The sequence below is a fragment of the Pogoniulus pusillus genome, chromosome Z (assembly GCF_015220805.1).
Source record: "Pogoniulus pusillus isolate bPogPus1 chromosome Z, bPogPus1.pri, whole genome shotgun sequence".
NCBI classification, from domain to species: Eukaryota; Metazoa; Chordata; class Aves; order Piciformes; family Lybiidae; genus Pogoniulus; species Pogoniulus pusillus.
In genome coordinates, this window is record NC_087309.1 from 64,346,666 (window position 1) to 64,370,104 (window position 23,439).

General features: G+C 41.8%; 1 protein-coding gene across 1 annotated transcript in view; it reads left to right on the forward strand.

Annotated features, from left to right (window-relative positions):
• The window catches only part of SH3GL2 (SH3 domain containing GRB2 like 2, endophilin A1), a 111,258-nt gene that overhangs the window by 81,015 nt on the left and 6,804 nt on the right, over positions 1-23,439 (forward strand). Inside the window, exons 2-8 of the mRNA XM_064140675.1 lie at positions 3,951-4,019; positions 6,620-6,692; positions 12,242-12,385; positions 14,255-14,388; positions 17,145-17,303; positions 19,129-19,232; positions 23,272-23,402. Coding sequence (XP_063996745.1) covers positions 3,951-4,019; positions 6,620-6,692; positions 12,242-12,385; positions 14,255-14,388; positions 17,145-17,303; positions 19,129-19,232; positions 23,272-23,402 — 814 coding nt within the window. The remainder of the gene's footprint in view (positions 1-3,950; positions 4,020-6,619; positions 6,693-12,241; positions 12,386-14,254; positions 14,389-17,144; positions 17,304-19,128; positions 19,233-23,271; positions 23,403-23,439) is intronic.

Genomic DNA, 23,439 nt, shown 5'->3' on the forward strand with positions numbered 1-23,439 from the left:
GTAACCATTGGGTAGGTTACAGTATCACAGTATCACAGTATCACAGTATCACCAAGGTTGGAAGAGACCTCACAGATCATCAAGTCCAACCCTTTACCACAGTGCCCAAGGCTAGACCATGGCACCAAGTGCCACATCCAACCTTGCCTTGAACTGCCCCAGGGACGACGACTCCACCACCTCCCCAGGCAGCCCATTCCAGTGCCCAATGACTCTCTCAGTGAAGAACTTTCTCCTCACCTCGAGCCGAAATTTCCCCTGGCGCAGCCTGAGGCTGTGTCCTCTTGTTCTGGAGCTGGCCACCTGAGAGAAGAGAGCGATTCACAATATATTTTCAATATTCACATACTAGCATATATTGATATGGGTCAAGAAATGGCTGGAGGACCAGGCCCAGAGAGTGGTGGTGAATGGTGCCACATCCAGTTGGCAGCCAGTCACTAGTGGTGTTCCCCAAGGATGAGTGCCGGGCCCAGTCCTGTTCAATACCTTTACTGATGACATGGACCAGGAGATTGAGTCCAGCATGAGTAAGTTTGCAGATGACACCAAGCTAGGAGCAGGTGTTGATCTGCTGGAAGGTAGGAAAGCCCTGCAGAGGGACCTGGACAGGCTGGAAGGGTGGGCAGAGGCCAATGGGATGAGATTTAACAAGGCCAAGTGCAGGGTTCTGCACTTTGGCCACAACAACCCTAAGTAGCACTACAGGCTGGGAACAGAGTGGCTGAGAGCAGCCAGGCAGAAAGGGACCTGGGTGTGCTGGTAGACAGTGGGCTGAAGATGAGGCATCAGTGTGCCCAGGTGGCCAAGAGAGCCAATGGCATCCTGGCCTGTATCAGCAATAGTGTGGCCAGTAGGACGAGGGAGGTTATTCTTCCCCTGTACTCAACACTGGTCAGGCTACACCTTGAGTCCTGTGTCCAGTTCTGGGCTCCTCACTTCAAAAGAGATCTTGAGATACTGGAATGTGTCCAGAGAAGGGCGATGAAGCTGGTGAGGGGCCTGGAGCACAGCCCTCTGAGGAGAGGCTGAGGGAGCTGGGGTTGTTTAGCCTGGAGAAGAGGAGGCTCAGGGGTGACCTCATTGCGGTCTACAGTTACTTGAAGAGAGGTTGTAGCTGGTTGGGGGTCAGTCTCTTCTGCCAGGCAGCCAGCAACAGAACAAGGGGACACAGTCTCAAGTTGTGGTAGGGGAGGTATAGGCTGGATGTTAGGAGGGAGTCCTTGCCAGAGAGAGTGATTTGCCTTTGGAAGTGGTGGAGTCGCTGGAGGTGTTTAAGGCCAGGCTGGATGGGACTCTGGCCAGCCTCATCTAGGGTAGGGTGTCACTGCCCATGGCAGGGGAGTTTGAACTAGATGATCCTTGTGGTCCCTTCCAACTCTGTTGGATTCTATGATTCCAGGTGTTCAAAGACTGGATGAGGCACTTAGTGCCATGGTCTAGTTGATTGGATAGGGCTGGGTGCTAGGTTGGACTGGATGATCTTAGAGATGTCTTCCAACCTGCTTGACTCTGTGATTGCGATAGAAGTCTTCTGACCTAACGTCTGTAGTAGGGCATCTGTTTGCAGAAGATGCATTTGTGGATGGGCAAAGAAAGCTTCTGGTCTTTTTTGCTTCTCTTTTTTTTTTTTTTTTTTTTTTAATTTTTATTTTTCACAGAAACTGCAAATGAGTAGCACCTTTTAGATCACCGAGTCTGTCCCTTGTCCAGTGCAGAACTGTTCCTCACAGCACTGACGTTGAAATCTACGATATTTTCTGGCACTTAACTAATCTCTGTGTGGCATGAGTTCAGTAACAGAGACCTTACCAACTCCTCTGTGTATATGTTAATGACAGAGTGTTTGCATAGATTTGCACGTCTCTTCTGTATAGGAAAGAAGGGATAAATAAGTTCTGTTTTTTTTTCAGGGTCTTTCATAGTATACTAATTTGCAAGGAGAAAACAAACAGGGCTGATAGCTGTTTCCTATTGCACAGATAATTATAGCCTGCATGAGTAAGAGCTTGGCTGTGCTACCCTTGTGATTTTGTTGGAGTGAACTGGAGTGAATTTAAAATGAATCAAATATCTGATTTTTTTTTTTAAATCATATGTGAGTTATTGACTGAAGGTCTTCGTCCTCTTTCTGCTAAAAGAAAATAGTAAATAGTTAACACAGTGGTTGAAACTAAGAGGAAAATGTGTTATTTGTTTTGTTTCTCCTTGTTTATTGGAGTAGTCACTTTGCAGAGATCAATATTTACACTTAGTAAGAACGGTCTAAAGATGATTCAGAGGCACATAGGAAAGCTTGTTAAATTGACTGGTGTTACAGAATCCCAGAATGATAAAGGGCTGGAACAGACCCCTGGAAATACCTAGTCCAACCACCGCTGCCAGAGGAGGTTTACTTGGAGCAGGTTGCACAGGGTGGTGTCCAGGCAGGTTTTGAATGACTCTGGAGATGGACACTCCACCACCTGTCTGGGCTGCCTGTTCCAGTGCTCTACCAACCTCAAAGTGAAGAAGTTCCTCCTCATGTTTACATGGAACTTCCTGTGTTCAATTTTATGCCCATTACCCCTTGTCCTATCACTGGGTACCACTGGAAAAAAAAGACTAGCATCACCCTCCTAATGCTGACCCTTCAAGTATTTATAAGCATTTATGAGTTCTCTTTTTGTTCTTCTCTTCTCTAGGCAAAGAAGCCCAGAGTCCTTCATCCTGTCTTCATAATAGAGATGTTCTAGTCCCCTAATCATCTTTGTACCCTATCAGGCAGTTCCCTGTCCATGAAATGGGGAGCCCAGAACTGGACACAGTACTCCAGATGAGACCTCACCAGGTCAGATTAGGGAAGCATAACTTCCCTTGACCTGCTACCAGAGTCAGACAGGATTCCCAGGTGTTTTGCCACAGAGCTGCTTTCCAGCAAGTCAGCCCCTAACGTGTACTGAGTTATTCCCCAGGTGCAGCACCCTGGTTGTGGAATTACACTAATAAAACACTTGTGACTGACAATACAATTGCTAAAATATTAATTTTTTAACAATGCTTCATAGTTGTTACCATTCACATTTGTTACTGTCACTTCTACTGGTAGTAAAGGAAATTCAGTTCAATGTGTTCCACTGAGTCAGGAAAATTTAATAGTATGAAATAGTTTCCCAGTTAGTTTTCAGACAGAGTATTTTACCAAAACCCACAAAAGTTCCCTTTCATTATTTCTGACAGATCTGGTGTTTTATATATATAAACTCTTGTGGACTTTCAGCTCTTGCCTGGTATGAATTGTAAAGGTTTTTTATAGCTAACACCTTTATTATAAACCTGTTTTTTGATAGTGAAGGTCTGACTGTGCCTTGAGTCAGTATGTTTCTGAGAGTTTTCAGGTGTGGTTAGGTATTGCCTTCTGGGTGGCTGAAGTCCAGTCTTGGGAGTTTCTTCTTCTCTGCTTAGGCATGATTACTGCACTTGGTGTGGCATTGATGCACAGTGGACAGGGCACCTTGAGACATTTTTCAGCTCCCATTGGAAGTTTCTTAGTGCCGGGTTTTAGTTCCCCAGTTCACTCTATCAAGTTACCCCTTTCTTTCGTCAGCACAGACAACCAAGGCTATTTCTGTCTGTTGAATACAGATCTGTTATTGTAGATTAATTGCTTGTTAAGTTAGTTCCAAAGATTCATTCAACAAAGAAATAGAGCTGTGATCTTGAAAATACATGATAGATAGTATGTACTTCTGGCACCAGCAGAAGATTGAGTCTCTGAGACTTGAGCAGTAACTTACTATTTTCTGATTGTTTAACATAAAAGAAAGTGTGTCTGTAGCAAGTTTTTCAGAAAGGACTGTTGTACCAATGTAGAGGGGAAAAAAGGAAACAAAAGGGAAACAGCGAAGCACAGTGGCTAGATTTTTCACTGATCTACTGAATCTGTTTGTTCTTCTTCTTTTTAACTGCAGAAAGTGAGCGAAAAAGTAGGAGGTGCAGAAGGAACCAAGCTAGATGATGACTTCAAAGAAATGGAAAGGGTAAGTCTAAATACAGATGCATATATTCATTGCTACCATTCATTTTTCCTTTCTGCAACAGGTATTTCAAAGCTTTTATATTTGAATCACTCAAATGATTTCTGTTCATCAGGCCTGAGCTTTGCATTCGTTATTTATTTTTGTTTTCTAACCAAGACATACACAATATATGGTGGTCTTTATAATACAGGTATTTTATTCAGAGATTAAGGCTGATGTCAACTACAAATTAGTTTCAGTTAGATCATTATAGGGATCTCTGAAAGAAGAAAGTCCCTCTACATGGCAGTCATTTTAGTGGCAAAGAATGCCTGTGATATTGAGCTTCTTGGGTATCAGTCAAGACACACAGGAGCTGTTTGCTGAAGGGTTTTGAATATTCCTTCCCAGGTTCAGAGATCCTGTTAGGCAGCTTCCACTGGCAAAGTGGAGGGTAGATGGGGCTAACCCCACAACAGCTTGCTTGGAGTGGCTGGCAGTAGTAGCACTGAACATTCATATGGAGAGGAGGGAAAAAAAGCCACAGCTGTGTGTGGCAGTGATAATCATAGAACCACAGAATGGCTTGCGTTGGAAGGGATCTCCAAAGGTGATCTAGTCCAACCCCTCTGCAGTGAGCAGGAACATCATCCGTTAGATCAGGTTATCCAGAGGCCTGTGGAGCCTGACATCCCTGAGCAACCTGTTCCAGTGTTCCACTACCCTCGTGGTAAAGAACTTGTTCCTAACATTCAGTCCAAATATACTCTTCTGTAATTTAAAACTATTCCAACCTCATCCTGTCATCACAGGCCGTTGCAAACAGACCCTTTCTACGCTTCTTATAGGCCCCCTTCACGTATTGGAAGGCTGCTGTTAGGTCTCACTGGAGTCTTCTCCAAGCTGAGCAACCTCAGTTCCCTTAGCATGTCCTTGTAGGAGAGGTATTCCAGCCCCCTGACCATAATATTTTGGTTGGAAAGATCAGTAGGGGCAGATGTTTTTCTGACTTCAACTTTGAAAGGTACTGACAGGTGATATGTAGGGTATGTATATAACATAGAAGTCCAGTCAAGAGAGAGAGAAGCTGTGTATTTGTGTGTCTTTTTCTGTGTATTTGTACAGTGAGATGAGAAAAAGAAAACTTGCATGGACAATAAAGGAGGACTTAACCTTTGTACTTCTTACGATGAAAGTATTGCAGAGTTGGTTTCTCTCCTTCTGCCCATCTGCCCTGTGAATGTGTATAAGCACTGCCAACAGAACTGGATCATGTTAACAAAGATTCATAAAACTCATGCAGGGTTTAGAGTTCAAAATAGGACACTGCAACAGCCCAGGGTGAGTCCCACATAATGTGCATGGGTAGCATGGGTTGGCAGCCCAAGAGATAAGACCACTGAAAGCGTAAGAGAGAATGCAGCAAGCTCATCAGTTGCCCACATGCTCCCTGCCTGGCTCTGTGTCCCTTGCTGGCTTTTCTGCAGGCTGTGGACCTACTCCTGTCTGTCCTCAGCATTCTGTTTCCTCATTTCTGCTCTGTTCTGCAGCCTTCTAATCATTTCTGGGCTGCCTACCATGCAGTTCAACTACTTATTCACTCAGGGCTGGCAGATCTCTTCTGCCTCTTTGTGTAAAGCACAGAGCAAGACCTGGCAGATGGCAGTGGCAATAGGAAACAGAAAATACGTCAGTCACAGCGTGCTGCAGCCAGCCTATCTCAGGTATTCTTTTTTTTTAATAGAAGCTTGCCATTATAGTAAAGCAGTTCACTCTGTGGGGCACAAGCTACCCTGCAGAGAACTGCAATGTGTCTTCATAAACACAGGACAAATGACAAGGATCCATAAATCTGCCACGGCAGCACTTTTTTCTTTGAGGCCTGATTCTGAGAAGGACAGTAATTGCATACTTTGCTATATGCAGCTTTGGAAACTGGTACAGTGTACTTCTTATGAAAGCAAGATTCTCTGTTACAGTAGAAGAAAGTAATGCTATTCAGTTCTAAATATGTTAAGTTCCAGAATATAAAATAATTATTCTTATATTCAGTCAGAGAAGGTGACTGGTCAGTGCATCCCTGCGGACAGCTTTCTTGAAACTGGAAGCTGAATGATGCCTTCTGTTCCTTACCCCAGTTTTACCAGACCTTATTCTGAAAGAGGTAGACTGCCCATGTTAGTTTATACTGACATCTGCTTTCCTCTCATTTTACCAGTAATTAGGGAGTAAAAGATAGCAAATTCTTCTAATAAATTTCAGTAAACACTCTATCAGAAAGTTTTTCCTGGTGTAGATGCTTCTGAGAGTGATGTAAGTATCAGCATGGTACAATGAAACATAAGAAATTCCTAATACATCGTGAGTTATGGAGTACTGTATACTACTAACCCTTCCTGAGAATGGACCTGCTGTCACCTGAAATAATTGACTCATGCTTTGGTAAATTTTCCAGGTGTTATTAGCATTATGGCACCAGGGCTCAGAGACTCACGGACACATAAATAAGATTACAGGAAAAATTAAAAGAACTTGCAAGAACAAAAAGAAGAGAGAAAATCATCTTCCTTTTCTCTGACGTATTTTTTTGTTTCTTTTTGTTTAACTGTCTGTCTTTCTAGAAAGTGGATGTTACCAGCAGGGCAGTTATGGAAATAATGGCAAAGACAATAGAGTATCTTCAGCCCAATCCAGGTAATGTAATTTCTTAGTACTTGCACACTTCTGGAAAATACTCTGTCTTACCAATACGTAGTCTGACAGATCTTGTCCTTATTGGTGCAATTATAAGTAACACAAAATTGGTGAAATTTCCATGAAGTAGAAGGCAGAGGTGAGTACAGGCTTTGTAGTAGATTGTCAGAGGGAAAAGAAACTGGTTTTGAGAAGCTTGTTTTCCTTCTGTGTTTTCTTGCTCTGGGTGAAGGGGGCAGCAGATGCCTAGAAACCATGTGTATTTACTTGCAGGCACTGTAAGCATAAGGTGCTCTCTGGGAGCTGGAGATAGATGTGGACTCTGCAGAGGTGGGAGGACAGGGCATGGCAGCCAGGGTCCATCCCACTGCTTCAGACAGTGGACAGCAGGGTAGCCAGAGAGTACTGTGGCAGCAGCAGCTCTGGGCATCCAACACCTCCCTAGGAATGGGGACCAGCAGAGGCCAGGCAGTCAGCCCACACATGAGCATCACGATCAGGCCTGGTGAGGGTGTCTGCATGAAATGTCTCTTTCTTCAGTAATGCTAGTCATTGACCCTGTGTGAGGGAAAAGAACCAAGCAGTCCATGCAGATCACAGGACTGAAGCACCTTCCTCCAGGACATAGGAAGGAATGTGGCACCTTCAGGTGGTCCTCAGGCAATTTCCAAACCTCGTTAGAGTTACTGCAAAGGGGAGGGTACAAAAGATGTGTTTATGATGAACTGGACAAAAGGACAGATATGTGACCATAACCATACATGACTAAATTGAACCTTCAAAATAGCAATAAATTATTGATTTCCTTAAGGAGATGAAAGCCTGGCTGGAGGGCCAGGCCCAGAGAGTGGTGGTGAATGGTGCTGCATCCAGTTGGCAGCCAGTCACTAGTGGTGTTCCCCGAGGATCAGTGCTGGGCCCAGTCCTGTTCAGTATCTTTATTGATGATCTGGACCAAAGAACTGAGTCCAGCATCAGTACATTTACAGACAACACCAAGCTAGGAGCAGGTGTTGATCTGTTGGAGGATAGGAGAGCCCTGCAGAGGAACCTTGACAGACTGGATGGGTGGACAGAGGCCAATGGGATGAGATTTAACAAGGCCAAGTGCAGGGTTCTGCACTTTGGTCACAACAACCCCAAGCAGCACTACAGGCTGGGAACAGAGTGGCTGGAGAGCAGCCAGGCAGAAAGGGACCTGGGTGTGCTGGTAGACAGTGGGCTGAAGATGAGGCATCAGTGTGCCCAGGTGGCCAAGAGAGCCAATGGCATCCTGGCCTGTATCAGGAACAGTGTGGCCAGTAGGACAAGGGAGGTTATTCTTCCCCTGTACTCAGCACTGGTCAGGCCACACCTTGAGTACTGTGTCCAGTTCTGGGCTCCTCAGTTCAAGAGAGATGTTGATGTGCTGGAGCATGTCCAGAGAAGGGTGACAAAGCTGGTGAGGGGCCTGGAGCACATCCCTCTGAGGAGAGGCTGAGGGAGCTGGGGTTGTTTAGCCTGGAGAAGAGGATGCTCAGGGGTGACCTCATTGCTGTCTACAACTACCTGAAGGGACATTGTAGCCAGGTGGGGGGTGGTCTCTTCACCCAGGCAACCAGCAATAGAACAAGGGGACACGGTCTCAAGTTGTGCCGGGGGAAGTATAGGCTGGATGTTAGGAGGAAGTTCTTGCCAGAGAGAGTGATTGGCATTGGAATGGGCTGCCCAGAGAGGTGGTGGAGTCACTGTCCCTGGAGGTGTTCAAGATAAGACTGGATGAGGCACTTAGTGCCATGGTCTAGTTGACTGGCTAGGGCTGGATGCTAGGTTGGACTGGATGATCTTGGAGGTCTCTTCCAACCTGGTTGATTCTGTGAAAAATTTTGTTACTGGCATGATGAAGAACTGCATGATTCTGACATCGCTCTCACAAGGAGGGGTGATCTGTAGCTGTGATAATCACCATTCAATTCAAGAACTTGAAGATTTCCATAGTGATCTAGAAACGTATGGGTTTTGATACTAGCATAAGTCAATGCCAGCTTCACTGATGGGGTCAGTGGAGTTATGGTGGTGCAAAGCTTTTGCTATGAGTGATTTTTTTTTTTCCTTAGAACTGGAAACAAATTTAAACTGATGTGAAATATTTTTAACTCCAGTGTGGTAGGATGAAAGACTGTTGCTGTTATAGCTTAATTAGTGATTTTTTTATGTTAGATTACAGAGAAAAAGGTGAAAATTTGATGCTGCTGCTAGTAGACTGAAAAAACGAGGAGTATTATTTACAAGTTCAAGAACTGCTGGGCAGAAAATAGCTATGATTTAGAACAGTTTCTGTGTCAGTGGATGAAATACTGTTTCACTGTTCCTTACAGCTCCATTGCTGATCATTAACAAGCACTCTACTGGAAAAGCAGTAAGGATTAACAGGCTTTATAGGGCTAGTTGTTAACTAATGTCAAGCTGCTGTGGTACAACATAATACAGACTGAAGAGTAAGCTTTGGCCCTTTAGTGCTTCACTGGCTGCTGTCCTGACACATTTGAGTGATTATGATTGCTATGAAGCATGAAAAAGACTTACAGCAATGGCAGAGAGACCAAAAATTCTGGGAAGTAGTGGAGGGTGTGATCTCAGGACTGAAAGTTTGCGGTGCTGCAGGACAGAGCATTTTCCATACCCTAACTACACATCATTTCAAAAGCAGTCATATTATTTATTCCACAGCTGGGCAATAGTAGCAGATGGAGTAGGAGGAAATGAGAACTGACTTTTTTTAGTTCTCACCTGATCTTAGATTTTTTTTATGCCAATTGCTAAAGGGCTCCCTATAGTGAGAAGAATTGCATGGGAAACTACTTTTAATTTTTTCCTCAATAAATTAAACTCCTCTTTAAAATCCTCCCTACAATTATATTATAATTTACCTGGAGCACAAATAATGCTGTTTTCCAGTATTTCCTGTTTTCTTTCTCATTGTCATAAAAAAATAGAAACATTTCCATGGGAAGGAGAAATATAATGAAAAGAAATCTTTAACAGCAACATTTAACAGATTTTCTCTAGAATTTCACTGGTTTTTATTAAGGAGAAGAGGGCTGGGATATAGCACACATTCCGTGATAGCTAGAATGTGCCCTGAAAACATCTCTGTGTTTAACATGCTACTGCAGTGCTAAAGATCTGCTGGCTTCATGATGTTTTGAATAAATCAATAAATGAAGTATATATGCAACATTGCCTAACTCCACTAAACAGTTAATTAACTAATGCTGGAAGGAAAATGGGACAAGGAAAAAAGAAATTAAGGAAAAAGGGAAGGGACAAGGATATTAAATACAATGGTGAATTTATTGAAACAGATGTTGGGCTAAGGTTAGTGCCAATGGAGAAGATCTCCTTGTAGGCTCAGCAGTTAAAAAAAAACAAACACTGAAGGAAAGATGAAGGTAGTAAGTTGAACATCATGAAGGTTCAAAGAGTTTCCATGCAGTTGTACATGACTGCAATTACAAGCGAAATAGGTGCAGGATAATCAAGATTGCAGGTACAAAGAGTGTGCAGTTAAACCCACTGCTGCAGCATCGTTGTGATACACCATGACTCTGTTAATGCTTTATAAGATGAATCATTAGCAGCACCATGAAAGTCAATGTGAAGGAAAGGAGTGCAATAAAGCATTCAGGTCCACTACTTCCATGTGGTGTTTTGCACATGTCTGCCTATCCTTAGTCAGGTTGAAATGTTACTTAGATAAGAAAGCACATGCAGAAATTAAAGGGCTCAGGATGGGATTTTGAAATTGACTGAACACAAACTTATCTCTGCTCTCCTGGAAGTTACTGGAATCTACTTTAAAAGAAGGTAAGAGGAATGAGACCACTGGTGGATGTATTCTAAGATTACTTACTAAATCAGTGTTCTAATGTAATCCTTAAATGATTAGGTGAATCATTTGCACATGAATTTTTCATGCTTACCTTTCTTGATGATTTATTATTTGCCCTTTTTTTACTGTTCTTTCATCCCTTTCATTCTTTCCTGTGCTTTTTGCTTTCTACTCTTAACCTGCCTGACTAGAGAATAGCCACTTCAATTTCTTATGTTGTCTCTTACATATTTTTTATTTCTGAAAATACTCCCATTTGTCCCTGTTTTAATTCAGCTGGCTACTTCTACTCCACCAACCAATTTTGTTTTCACCTGAGATGCATTTTTGCTTCTGTATTTTTCCCATTGCCACCACCTTTCCAGAGCCATTTTTAAAGGCCAGAAACATCATTAAAATGCATTTTCCTATACTAAACGGTCAGCCAATCTGCTGAATGTAACTTTTTTAGTGGGTAGAAGCCAGATGAACAAAGTTCAGATACTGAAAAGGGCAGTCTAGTGGCCCTCAAGGGTAATTAGAAAGCTTAAAAAATATTTCTGTATGTTAAAAATACATTCTCCTTTCAGAGGTGTTTCTCACTTGCTTGATTTTCCATTGTCTGTTTCTTTGTATGTGCCTGTGTATAGATTTAGATGCCACTAGGTAGAACATAGTCAGCAATGCTATCCAGTCTGCTGTTGTTTTGTTTCCTTGCAGAAATGAGTGCAAGGATGAGTTCTGAGCAATGAAATCAGCACACAATGATGTGAGCTACTAATGTTTTGTAAACAGAAATATTAGCTCATAAGAGCAACTAACAAAGACAAGCTTTTGCAAGAAGGAAGGCAGAGGAATTCTTAGTTGCCATCCTGTAGCACAATCAATAATGTTGGCAGAAACACCAAGTGAGCCAGCTTTGCTGGCAATAGGATTCAGCTGGCAAAATTTGAAGTCCAGTGCCACTAATTAGTTCACTCTCTGCAGGCCATTTGCATTCTGTAGCTGCAAAAATTCCCTGGCATTCATTATCAAACATATTGGTTCTTTTATGCTTGTTGTGTTTGTTTCCATCAGTTATGATAATTGTGTGCTCTCTTCTGATCTGCAGTTGTGTATCTGAAACAAAATGCAAGCTAAAATAAATTTGGAAACCATACTGATTTAGAAGTTTCCCTAAACGTCCATAAAAAAGCAAAAAAAGCATTTCAGAGTTTGTTTGGCACCACATTTGGGGACGATATACATAGGTTTTATTTAATATTCTAAACAAACAAATGAAAAATTAAGAACTGGGAGGCATCACAGTTTAATTTTCAGCATACCTAGTCTGGACTTAACAGGATGACTGGTTCCATCTGGTACCTAAGGATTTTAAAATTCAGAATTTGGGGGTGACATAAATGTTTTTCTCCCTGAATCGTAGAACATGTCAGATATGCTGTCTTGGGTGTATTCCTGGACTTTCTTTTGTCCAACTCATTTTAAGGTGATCTTTGATTTGAAGGTGAGGACAGAGGCTCCTCTCTGGCCTACCGGTGGAAGAAAAACAAACAAAACAAAGTGGTCAACAGCATTTAATGAAAATCAGTTGAAAACAGAGCTTCAAATGCATCATAGGTATCCCAGATAAATGCAAATGCTGTTCATGTATTCAAACTACTGCGTATTTATAACCTCAGTCACTTTCCTCCTTCAGCTTCCAGAGCTAAACTCAGCATGATCAACACTATGTCAAAAATTCGAGGCCAGGAAAAAGGACCAGGCTACCCTCAGGCCGAAGCCTTGCTGGCAGATGCGATGCTGAAATTTGGCCGAGAACTTGGAGAAGAATGCAACTTTGGTAACTTGATTGCTTCCCTTTCCATTATAGTGCAATAAAAACAGTACTAAAATTTCGTGTAACTTTCATTATTAAAGAGTTGTGCTCTTGTAGAAGAACTTCTGCAAGAATCTTCACAGAGTTCTACTTCATCAGACTTCATTAAGTTCATCTAGGCCTGTTGAGCATTTGGACTAGAGATCTTTTTCACGTGGATGAAAGTTGCATGTTTCCATTTAGACCCATATCCTTTACAGGCTTTAGGCTTTCCATCATAGGTTATGTTACTGGAGATGTGCTGGGATGTCAGATTTTTGTATTCAGAAAAAGTATTACTGTCTATGCATATGCACAATAAACCCAGTTTGTCATCAGAGTCCTTATAATAAATGCTTTTATTCATTACAGGTAAGAAATAAATGCTAATAGATTTTTAATGGATGTTGACCTTTTTGTTTTCTGACCAAATTCCATGTTTTAAGGCACTAGTGAATACTCCTTTCTTATCTGTCACCTGCTCCTCCATCCGATCCCCAAATCCATTTACAGATGGCTGACTTAGAAACCTTAAACTGATGCTTAACAGAAATATTCGTTCCAGTTGGAAGAGACCCTCAGGATCACCAACTCCAATGTGTTGTGTCCTTCCACAGCAGAAGTCTAACTAAAAGAGATTATCTTCACAACAGAATCCTTTGTCTCTCTGCTCTTTTTTTGTGAGCTTCTCTGTGGCCATTTTCATACGGTGACACACAGGACTCCCAAACAGAACTGTGAAAATTCTATTCCCTATTTCAGTCTCCATAAATGTTTTTCCTACCATAAAGACATCTGCAAAAGGAAAGATACTTTCTTGGCTTTTCTAGATAATTTGCTAGTTAGCTTGGCAGATTGATTTGTGCTAAAGACTAGTGAACTGTTTCTTTAATTGGTTGCCTCTCATTTGATAAATTTCAAACACATTTATAAAGGGAAAATGAAGAACTAATAGAATTTAGTTTGTGCAAGTTGCTGTATATTCCCTGATGACTGCAGAAGCGTGCAGCAAAATAGATAGGGTGATTATTTTCACATTCTTAGCTAATGGCAGCTATTATGTCTGTTAGTGACTTTTCATCTGTTTCTGGCAGACCCCTTAGTCTATGACTTTCATTACTGGCATCTCCTGCTTGGGAGACAAAACTCCTTTTGATTTCTCACAGTTTTAGGTTTTAAGGTCTTTTGTATTCTTTGCAAGTGGACTTTTTTCCACTAACCTACACCTCAAGCTGGGAGGGTTATTTGAAGCTTCTTGATTTTGGTCTTTTTGCAGAGAAGTTTGTTAGTTTGGTTATTTTTGTGGCACTTAAGTTAATCTTGGAGTAAATCTCAGAAGGCAGCTAATTCTTATTAAAGTCATGAACTTGAGTGTCAAAGTTGATAGTTTAATAAAAAAAAAATCTTTCATTAAAAAAAATCCATTAAATTGTTAAGAATTTTTACTTTTGATATTGTCACCGGTCTCACTGATACAAACAAGGAGACGTTGTCTTGAGTTAGTTATTTGTGTATACAGTCTTGTGTCTGGTAAAGGCAACACTGGAGCAAATACAGATAATTATTTGTTAACCTGTTTGTTTCATCAGTGAGGAATGGGCAGACAACTAGGGGTGTGGAGCAGGCTGTCCTGATGCAGCATGGATCCTCAGGTTCGGCTGAGTTACAAGGCATAAACTCTGAGAACTGCCGAAGTGCAAAATCCACGTTGCCCTTTCACTGAGTGTGTCATACGCTGTTGCTTTCCTAAATTTAAGACTTGAAATAATAATTGACATTTCCATGACTCAGTTTCATTCTGCAGTGATTTGGAACCAAGTTATTTTGAGATAAACTGGTCATCTTCTCTTTTAGGACCAGCACTTGTAGATGTGGGAGAAGCTATGAAGGAGCTTTCAGAGGTCAAGGACTCTTTAGACATGGAAGTGAAACAAAACTTTATTGACCCACTTCAGAATCTTCATGACAAAGATCTGAGAGAAATACAGGTATTGTTCTCAATGTGGCATTTCCTTAATGCCAGATGTGCAAACTGTGCTTGGGTTCGAAGTTTACATTATTTTTGTAAAAGTCTAAAAAAGAAATTCCGGGTTACAGATGATCTGAACTTAATCTCTTTTGGCTTGAGTTTTACTTCTGTCTTTCTTGTTGCTAATTTGTAAAGGGAAAGACAGAAATTCTAACGTTTTGGGTGGTAGCATATTTGTGCCTATACAGGCATAGACATAGTACTCTAATGCTACCATTTGAAAGCTCATTTCACTAGATAGATGAACATGTCTACAATCAGTTTTCTTGTGTATGTTATTATGTTAGAACACGTTGATAGTTGCCTCTGGAATATCACTACTGTTATGTCTGTTTGAAGACTGTTTCCAAAATAGAATAGTTCTAGAAATTCTGAACATGAGCACTGTTTGCTTGTATGAATTACACAGTTAATAATCCAAGAACCAACCGGCATTTACAGAGAAAAATGTTTGCAGACGTACTTCCACAGACACAACCTAGTTTTATAACAGCAGAAGTAAAAGTGCCTCCCAGTTCAGCACATGCTTATCTGTGTGAGTAACTGTTCTTCTGAACTCGGTAGGGCTTTCATAAGGAAGGATGTCTTAGGCAGTTTTATATAACTGACAAAGCTAATAACAAAGTTAAAAACATCATAATAGGTAATAAATTTATTCTTCTGAAGGGAAGTAAACACTTCATTTATCAGCAGTCCTGGCTCACTGGAGAGGTCCCTGAAGACTGGAAGCTGGCCAATGTGATGCCCATTCACAAGAAGGGTCGTAAGGAGGAGCCAGAAAACTACAGACCTGTGAGCCTGACCTCAGTGCCAGGCAAGGTCATGGAACAGGTCATCTTGGGTGCCATCACAAAGCACCTACAGGATGGCCAAGGGATCAGGCCCAGCCAGCATGGGTTTAGGAAGGGCAGGTCCTGCCTCATCAACCTGATCTCCTTTTATGATCAGGTTACCTGCCTGGTGAATGTGGGGAAGGCTGTGGATGTAGTCTACCTGGACTTCAGCAAAGCCTTTGACACTGTCTGCCACAAGAAGCTCCTAGCCAAGCTGGCAGCTCATGGTTTGGACAGATTCACTCTGTGCTGGATCAAGAACTGGCTGGATGGCAGAGCTCAGAGAGTGGTGGTGAATGGTGCCACATCCAGTTGGCAGCCAGTCCCTAGTAGTGTTCCCCAAGGATCAGTGCTGGGCCCAGTCCTGTTCAATATCTTTATTGATGACCTGGACGAGGGGATTGAGTCCAGCATCAGTAAGTTTGCAGATGACACCAAGCTAGGAGCAGTGTTGATCTGTTGGAAGGTAGGAAAGCCCTGCAGAGGGACCTGGACAGGCTGGATGGGTGGGCAGAGGCTAATGGGATGAGATTTAACAAGGCCAAGTGCAGGGTTCTGCACTTTGGCCACAACAACCCCAAGCAGCACTACAGGCTGGGAACAGAGTGGCTGGAAAGCAGTCAGGAGGAAAGGGACCTGAGGGTACTGATAGATAGTAGGCTGAAGATGAGCCAGCAGTGTGCCCAGGTGGCCAAGAGAGCCAATGGCATCCTGGCCTGCGTCAGGAACAGTGTGGCCAGTAGGACAAGGGAGGTTATTCTTCCCCTATACTCAGCTCTGGTCAGGCCACACCTTGAGTGCTGTGTCCAGTTCTGGGCTCCTCAATTCAAGAAGGATGTTGAGGTGCTGGAACATGTCCAGAGAAGGGCAACAAAGCTGGTGAGGGGCCTGGAGCACAAATCCTATGAGGAGAGGTTGAGGGAGCTGGGCCTGTTTAGCCTGGAGAAGAGGAGGCTCAGGGGTGATCTTATTACTGTCTACAACTACCTGAAGGGGCATTGTAGCCAGGTGGGGGGTGGCCTCTTCTCCCAGGCAACCAGCAATAGAACAAGGGGACACAGTCTCAAGTTGTGCCAGGGTAGGTATAGGCTGGATGTTAGGAGGAAGTTCTTGCCAGAGAGAGTGATTGGCATTGGAATGGGCTGCCCAGGGAGGTGGTGGAGGCACTGTCCCTGGGGGTCTTCAAGAAAAGACTGGATGAGGCACTTAGTGCCATGGTCTAGTTGATTGTATAGGGCTGGGTGCTAGGTGAGACTGGATGATCTTGGAGGTCTCTTCCAACCTGGTTGATTCTATGATTCTATGATTCTATGAAAGTAATCATGCTCATGCTCGTAGCATTAACTTCAGGACAGCTTGTTGTGGGTAAACAGATGGGCATGAATGTAACCTAACAAACAGGAAAATCATTAATGAAAAAATAACATCAAGATCCTTTGGTGGTCTGGTGGAAATTATAAAAACACCTTTTTGTGTTGTTTTCTTTATGAACACTGTTACACAGGTAGAAACATAATAACTTGTTCTTTAAATAGTTTTCTCTTAAACATCTAGGAAGAAACCATAATATTCATGTAATTTTACATAGAAGTTAAAAAGATAGAAATGCATGCTGCAGGTGGAAATTGCAGTTACCCATTCTGTGTGGCCATTATTTAGTGCTGAAGGTCTCTCACTTACACAGCAGTGCACAATTGCTCCGCAAATGATATGTAAAACCTACTTCATCGTTCTGTATTTCTCCCTGCTGGGTAAGGGTTGCTATGCAGCAAGCAGCACGCGCTGGTAAAATGTACATGGAATACCTGTTGCAGTGCATTGTAAGGAGAATTTGGGAATGTCCTTCATTCTGTGCTTGTGTTCATGGGGTTTTTTTTCCCAGCATCATCTAAAGAAGATGGAGGGTCGACGCCTGGATTTTGATTACAAAAAGAAAAGACAGGGCAAGCTCCCTGATGAAGAACTTCGCCAAGCTCTGGAGAAATTTGATGAATCGAAAGAAATTGCTGAGTCAAGCATGTTCAACCTTCTGGAGATGGATGTGAGATATCCCTTGTTAATCTTTGTGCTCTTTTTGTTCTCTTGAGAAAGATGTGCAGCAGTGAAGGCAGTCTAAAGCAGTCTAAAACTTGAAATCTTTATTAAATCCATGATGACAGATTCCTGTCACTGTACAGTGGGGAAGCACTTGCTGCCATGTTGGTCTGGATAACAGATTCAGAAGCTATGGCAACGCACAGCATGCACAGAGAACTGGTTTTATAGGCATTTTGTAACTGAGCCAAAGAACATACATCCCCTGTAGCAGTCTTGTGCTTCTTAACTGTAAAGTGTTACTTACAAACCCAAAATATCATCCTTCTTAGAAGTTACCTAAATGTAAGTCATGACTTTTAGTTAGCTTTGGTTTTAGGCCTTTGCTCAAATGTGTGGGCTGCTGAAATGTTGGAGGTGATCAGAGATGATGAACTCACAACTCCATGGTCTCTGCTTAATTAATATGATTGCTCAAATTTAACTCTGCAGCGTATTTTCTGCTTACAGATTGGTTTAGGATGGAGCATCTACTAGGTTTTTTCAGCCTTCTATTTAATATTGAAGCTGTAAAATCAAGTAGGAAGAAAAAAATATCTCTTTTGGAAGAAAACAACTTTTCAGCTGAAGTCTGTCTGACAGAGTGTGTGGTCAAAGAAAATTCAGGATTTCTGATAAAGTAAATTACTAGATTTATTTAAAGTCTAATTACCTAATTTAATTCTTTTTTTTTTAAACTATATTTCTGTGGAAGAGCCATAACAAACCTGAAAATACTTGCTTAGAAATTAAATATAACTGTGCTGAAATGGAGGAGGTATTGCATTTTTTCCATCCTGAAGCAGAATGCCTTCCCTACACATACTCTTCATCCAAGAGTAGGCAGCATCTTCCTGTTTTGGTGTGCTTCACAGGCTAGAGTACAACAGAAGCATAGTGTGCTACTTTGAGGCTAATTGGAATATTTTAATGAGAGAAATTAGATTATAGGCTGTGAAAAGGAAACAGTGGTGATGTCTGCTTCACTCATAGGCTTGCTGAGATGTATAAAAACAAGAACAAAAATATAGATAAGACAGAGCATGTGTGTGTGTCTCTGTCACAGTTGATGCCCTGGACTTTTTCTGTGTAACTAATCCTTCTTCTTTCTAACCCCCCCCTTGCCAGTCCTCCAACTCACCTTGCACATAAGATATACTCTGGAGTAAGGTAGAGGGGTGGGAAGAAGGTGGAAGGGTGGTTGGGAGCCCCTCCTGGGGAGTATGATTTCTGGAAGGGCTGGTGTGTGTGTGTGTGTATTACCTTTAACTTTTATATTTCTGCATATAGTTGTATATATTGTAAATATCTGCTTGTATATTGTGCTAAGCTGTGAATATAAAGCTTCATTCCTTAATTTCCAGCTGGCTGAGTCTAGTCTGGGTGATTTCATAAGGGTGGGAGGGCGAGTAACTCCCAAACCATCACACTTGTCCATAGCCCCTGTGATTTTGTGCTCCTTAAAGGCAGGGAGGGAAAAGGTGTTATTATGCTCTCATTACACTTTGATTTTTACTTTCACAGTGTTTGCTGAATGAGATAGATCTGTAGGCTACTTTTCATGCAAATGAGCCATGAAGGTGATGAGTGTAGAGGAGCTGCACATCCTAACTAGTCGTGATAGCGAATAAAGACTAATGGATGTAGCTATTTATGAACTACAAAGATGAATCAAGTTTGTACAGAGACAAGTAAAACTGCCTTTGCAGCATCAGTGTGACAGTAGTCTTTACTCATTATTGCTGAGCTGTTTGTACTTCCCTAGGATTTGATGTTTTAATGTCATTCCTCAGATTGAACAAGTGAGCCAGCTTTCTGCTCTTGTCCAAGCCCAGCTGGAGTACCACAAGCAGGCCACACAGATTCTACAGCGGGTTACTTCTAAGCTGGAAGATAGGTAATGCACTTCTCCTACATTTGTTGAATTATTTTTTTTGACAGAGGCATAAAACCAATGAGTAGAACATAATACTGTGGTCTTTTGCAACTTGACAATTGTATGTTTATGAAAACAAGAGCCATTTCATCAGGCAATTGCAAACTGAGGCTTGTATGTACTGAAGATGCATATTCTGAATACGATTGAATGAGGACTAAGCTCAGGAAAGCATCTCAGCTCAGTAAACCCATGAAGTGTTGATTAACTGAAAGCAAGTGTTTATGAAAAGTCAGTGGGACTTAAAACTTTGGGTTCCTTACCATTCTTGTATGTATTCACAAAGTGGTCTTTCTGAGAGAAAATGTTAATGATTGCTGATGAAAAAGAGACCTTGTTACATTCTTGTCTACCTCAAGCCAGGAAGTGAGAACCCCATCATTTGCTACCTTATTAAATACCCCTTTTTATCCAGCTTTATTGTCAGGTCAAACTTAATACAAGACTTGACTGAGTTTACCTCTTCCATCCCCTTTTCTGTAACTGTGATTGCTATCTCAGAATTTATAGAATAAATTTTTAAGGGAATTTTAGAAATTTTGTTTCTGTCAACCCAAACCAGACTATAGCTCCTTGAAAAGAGGAAAATAATGTTTGCAAAAGTTAACCAGCTTAACAAATACATGTCCTTCTTCATGGAAAGTTAATGTATAGGAAAGATTTCTTTAGTCCACATGGTTCTGGAAAACCCTCCCTAAAACCTGAACTTAATTCCCTAGAGCAGATAATGTTCACATACTGTGTGAAGACAACTTTTTAATCATGCATCATTCTTTGCTGTTTTCTGCGTTCGTTTGCTGTTGCTAGTTTCTGGTACTGCTGGGTCCGTCAGCACTTTTATACATTTATCAACGCTAAAAGGAAGGGCAAGAAGAGCCTCCACTCCTTACTGGACCAGGAGGGGAACATTATAACTGATGATGAAGAAAAGGCTAAGGTCCTGAATGCCTTCTTCACCTCAGTTTTCAACAGCAAGGAGGGAGGAGTTCAGGGCAAGTGGCCTCTTGAACTGGGGGATAGGGTGGGGGAGCGGTGTGTTGCCCTGGAAATTCATGAAGAATTAGTTCAGGACCTGCTGAGCCACCTGGACACCCACAAGTCCATGGGACCAGATGGGATCCATCCCAGGGTGCTGAGAGAGCTGGCAGCTGAGCTGGCCAAGCCACTCTCCATCATTTTCCAGCAGTCCTGGCTCACCGGAGAGGTCCCAGGAGACTGGAAAATGGCCAACGTGGTCCCCATCCACAAGAAGGGTCGGATGGAGGAACCTGGGAACTACAGACCTGTCAGCCTGACCTCAGTGCCAGGGAAACTGATGGAGCAGGTTATCTTGGGGGTGATAAGAGCGCACCCTGATGAAGGCTCGAGGTGAGGAGAAAGTTCTTCACTGAGAGAGTCATTGGACACTGGAATGGGCTGCCCGGGGAGGTGGTGGAGTCGCCGTCCCTGGAGCTGTTCAAGGCAAGATTGGACGTGGCACTTGGTGCCATGGTCTAGCCTTGAGCTCTGTGGTAAAGGGTTGGACTTGATGATCTGTGAGGTCTCTTCCAACCCTGATGATACTGTGATACTGTGATACTGTGTGATACTGTTTATTTTCTCTGAGCACACAGCCTGTAAGCCTTGTGCAGTTCCAAGTCTTAAAATTTCTTTACGATGGGGAGCAGCACTTGTTCTGGTAGGTAGGATGCCCAGCAGGCTGTTTCTGGATACAGTTTGCACTACTGGCTAAACAGCTAACAGAATGATTTTCAGCACTTCCAAATGAATGCTGCAATTTACTTACTTTATAGAAGCATTAAAAAATCCTCAGGAGCAGGTGGGTTTTTCTGTAGTTTGTAAGTTACACCATAAAGTGAACATACCTCTTTCTCCAACAGACTTCTCTTGTTCAGATAATCCTTTGCCCTTTTGAAACCTGCTAACTGGTCAGTATCTTTGCATGAAGCTTCATCTCTGATTTTAGCTTACTGTAACCTTGCACCAGACCGCACTTATACATCGGCTGAAATAAATCTCTTGCACAAACTTTCTGTGCATCTCTAAGGATTCTGATGGATAAATTGTCCTTTCTATACACCACTGGACACAAATTACATCACTGTGATATGCTTATACCAGGAATTAATCAGCAATGTAGAGCTGTTATAATGTCAAACTATTCTTTTTCTGCTGGTGACACACAGGTGGCAAAGAATTCATGGACCTCAGATTTGAAGCTGTTGTTGTTTTTTTTATAATATGGACCAGAAAATAAATAATGCTTTGCTTTTCAGATGAGTAAATTTGTCACTGTTCACACTTAGTGATGTCTGTGATACACATTGCCTGTTTTCTGGATACTTTTTAAAAGATGTGAATGGAAATTGTTTGTGCTAAGACTGTCCCATTTAAAATATCACCCAAAGAAGTTTTTAAAAATGGAGCTAGGCCACAAAAAAAAAGATGAAAAGTTTAAAATGTCTTCTTTCTAGGACCTTCAGATTAGGTTTCAAAGCTGTCTTTAGGAACTGCAAGTGCAAGAAGTTTTGTTTTAATTCTACACAGGAACATAAGGCATAACCTTCCTTAAAATACCATGATTCCATTAACTGGGAGTTTAGAAACTTTGCAAACATAGGAAAACTTGCAATAAAATTAGTATAGTCTGGAAGGTCATCAAAGGCTTTTCCTCTCAGATTCACTTTTTCGTCAAGTGAAAGTAGGCTGCAGTTTTGAAGACTGAGTATCATAACAGAGCAGCTGGGAAGCAGGAATGGTTTCCTTGGAGATGTTTCTTTTCTCAAGAAACACAGCTCATGCTGAGCTTTTGGATAATTTTTAGCAAGTCACTCCAACTGTCACCTTCTACTTCATAGTTTGTAAAAATTAGTTGTTTCTTTCACAGAAGTATTTAGTGCACACAGTACTTGCGTGCACTTGTGTGTACAAGTGTAACTTGTTCAAGTATTCAAAAGTTTACTGTTTTGAAAAAGTAGCTTTTGTTAATGGGTGAAGCATCACAAAGCCTCTTTACTTTGACAGCTCCATTGATGTATGCTTTAATATGCTTATGGTTTTGTTTATGAAGAATTAAAGCAGCCCCCAGGGACTGATTAATATTGATAAAATTTTGGATGGTGAGGAAGCCCTTGTTATGAGGACCAAAACTGATCAAAGTAGAAGCAGATCTTTTCAGCATGTAACTGAAGTGTGCTACCGGCAGCAAGCTTGGGGCAGAGCTAAAGAAAATTAGAGAAACCAACTTGTCCTTTGAAAACAGATGTCTTGACTCAAGTGTTCTTCCACATGCAGCATTAGAAGAATATGCGGTAGTGTTCTGCATAAGATGCTCTGATTCTGTCATGATCCCTTCCTTGGCTTTTCCCCTGGAATTCTAAATTGTACCATTTCCTACAAAGTCTAGTTTCTCAGTTAGAAGGAGTTAAAATGAATAATGCAAAATATTTTTGAGAGTCAGAAAAAAATGAGGGTTTGTGCTTTTGTAAATTCTCCACTTTCATCAAAGAAGTATTCCAAATTGCAAATAAGCTAAATAAGCTAAGTTTGTAGCTAAAGTCAGTACATTTCCACACAGTCTCCTCACAAAATGGTAAGAGTTGGCATCAGTCAACTGAATAGTTCAGGCTTGCCAGGGATAAGAGCAAGTTCCATACAAAAAATGGTGTTGGAGATGTTTCTGCAGTTTTTGTCTTAAGCACGGTTAATGAGGTAACAAGTTTTTCCCCATTGAAAGCTCTTTGTTAGAAAAAAAGAAAGCTAGATGAAATGGTAGGTCCCTAGAGGTAAAGGAAAATTAACAACTTTATGGCACAGTCACATTAGGTGCCTTTGGTAATTTGAACTAGTGTCATAAGCAAAAAATTACTCCAAATGCTAAACTTTGTTTAGTCTGGATGACTAATGAATGGGGACTTCAGCCATGGAAATAGAAGTGTTTGCCACATTTCATCTGTTATCAAGAAATAAACTCTTGGCATTTAACCTTATATTTTGGCAGGATAAAAGAGGCATCATCTCAGCCCAGGAGAGAATATCAGCCCAAACCCCGTATGAGCCTGGATTTCACAACTGGTGACAACACTCAGCACAATGGAGGAATATCCCACGCCACCACACCCAAACCATCAGGTAATGTGAGTAGCAATATGAGAAGTAAAGCCAACTT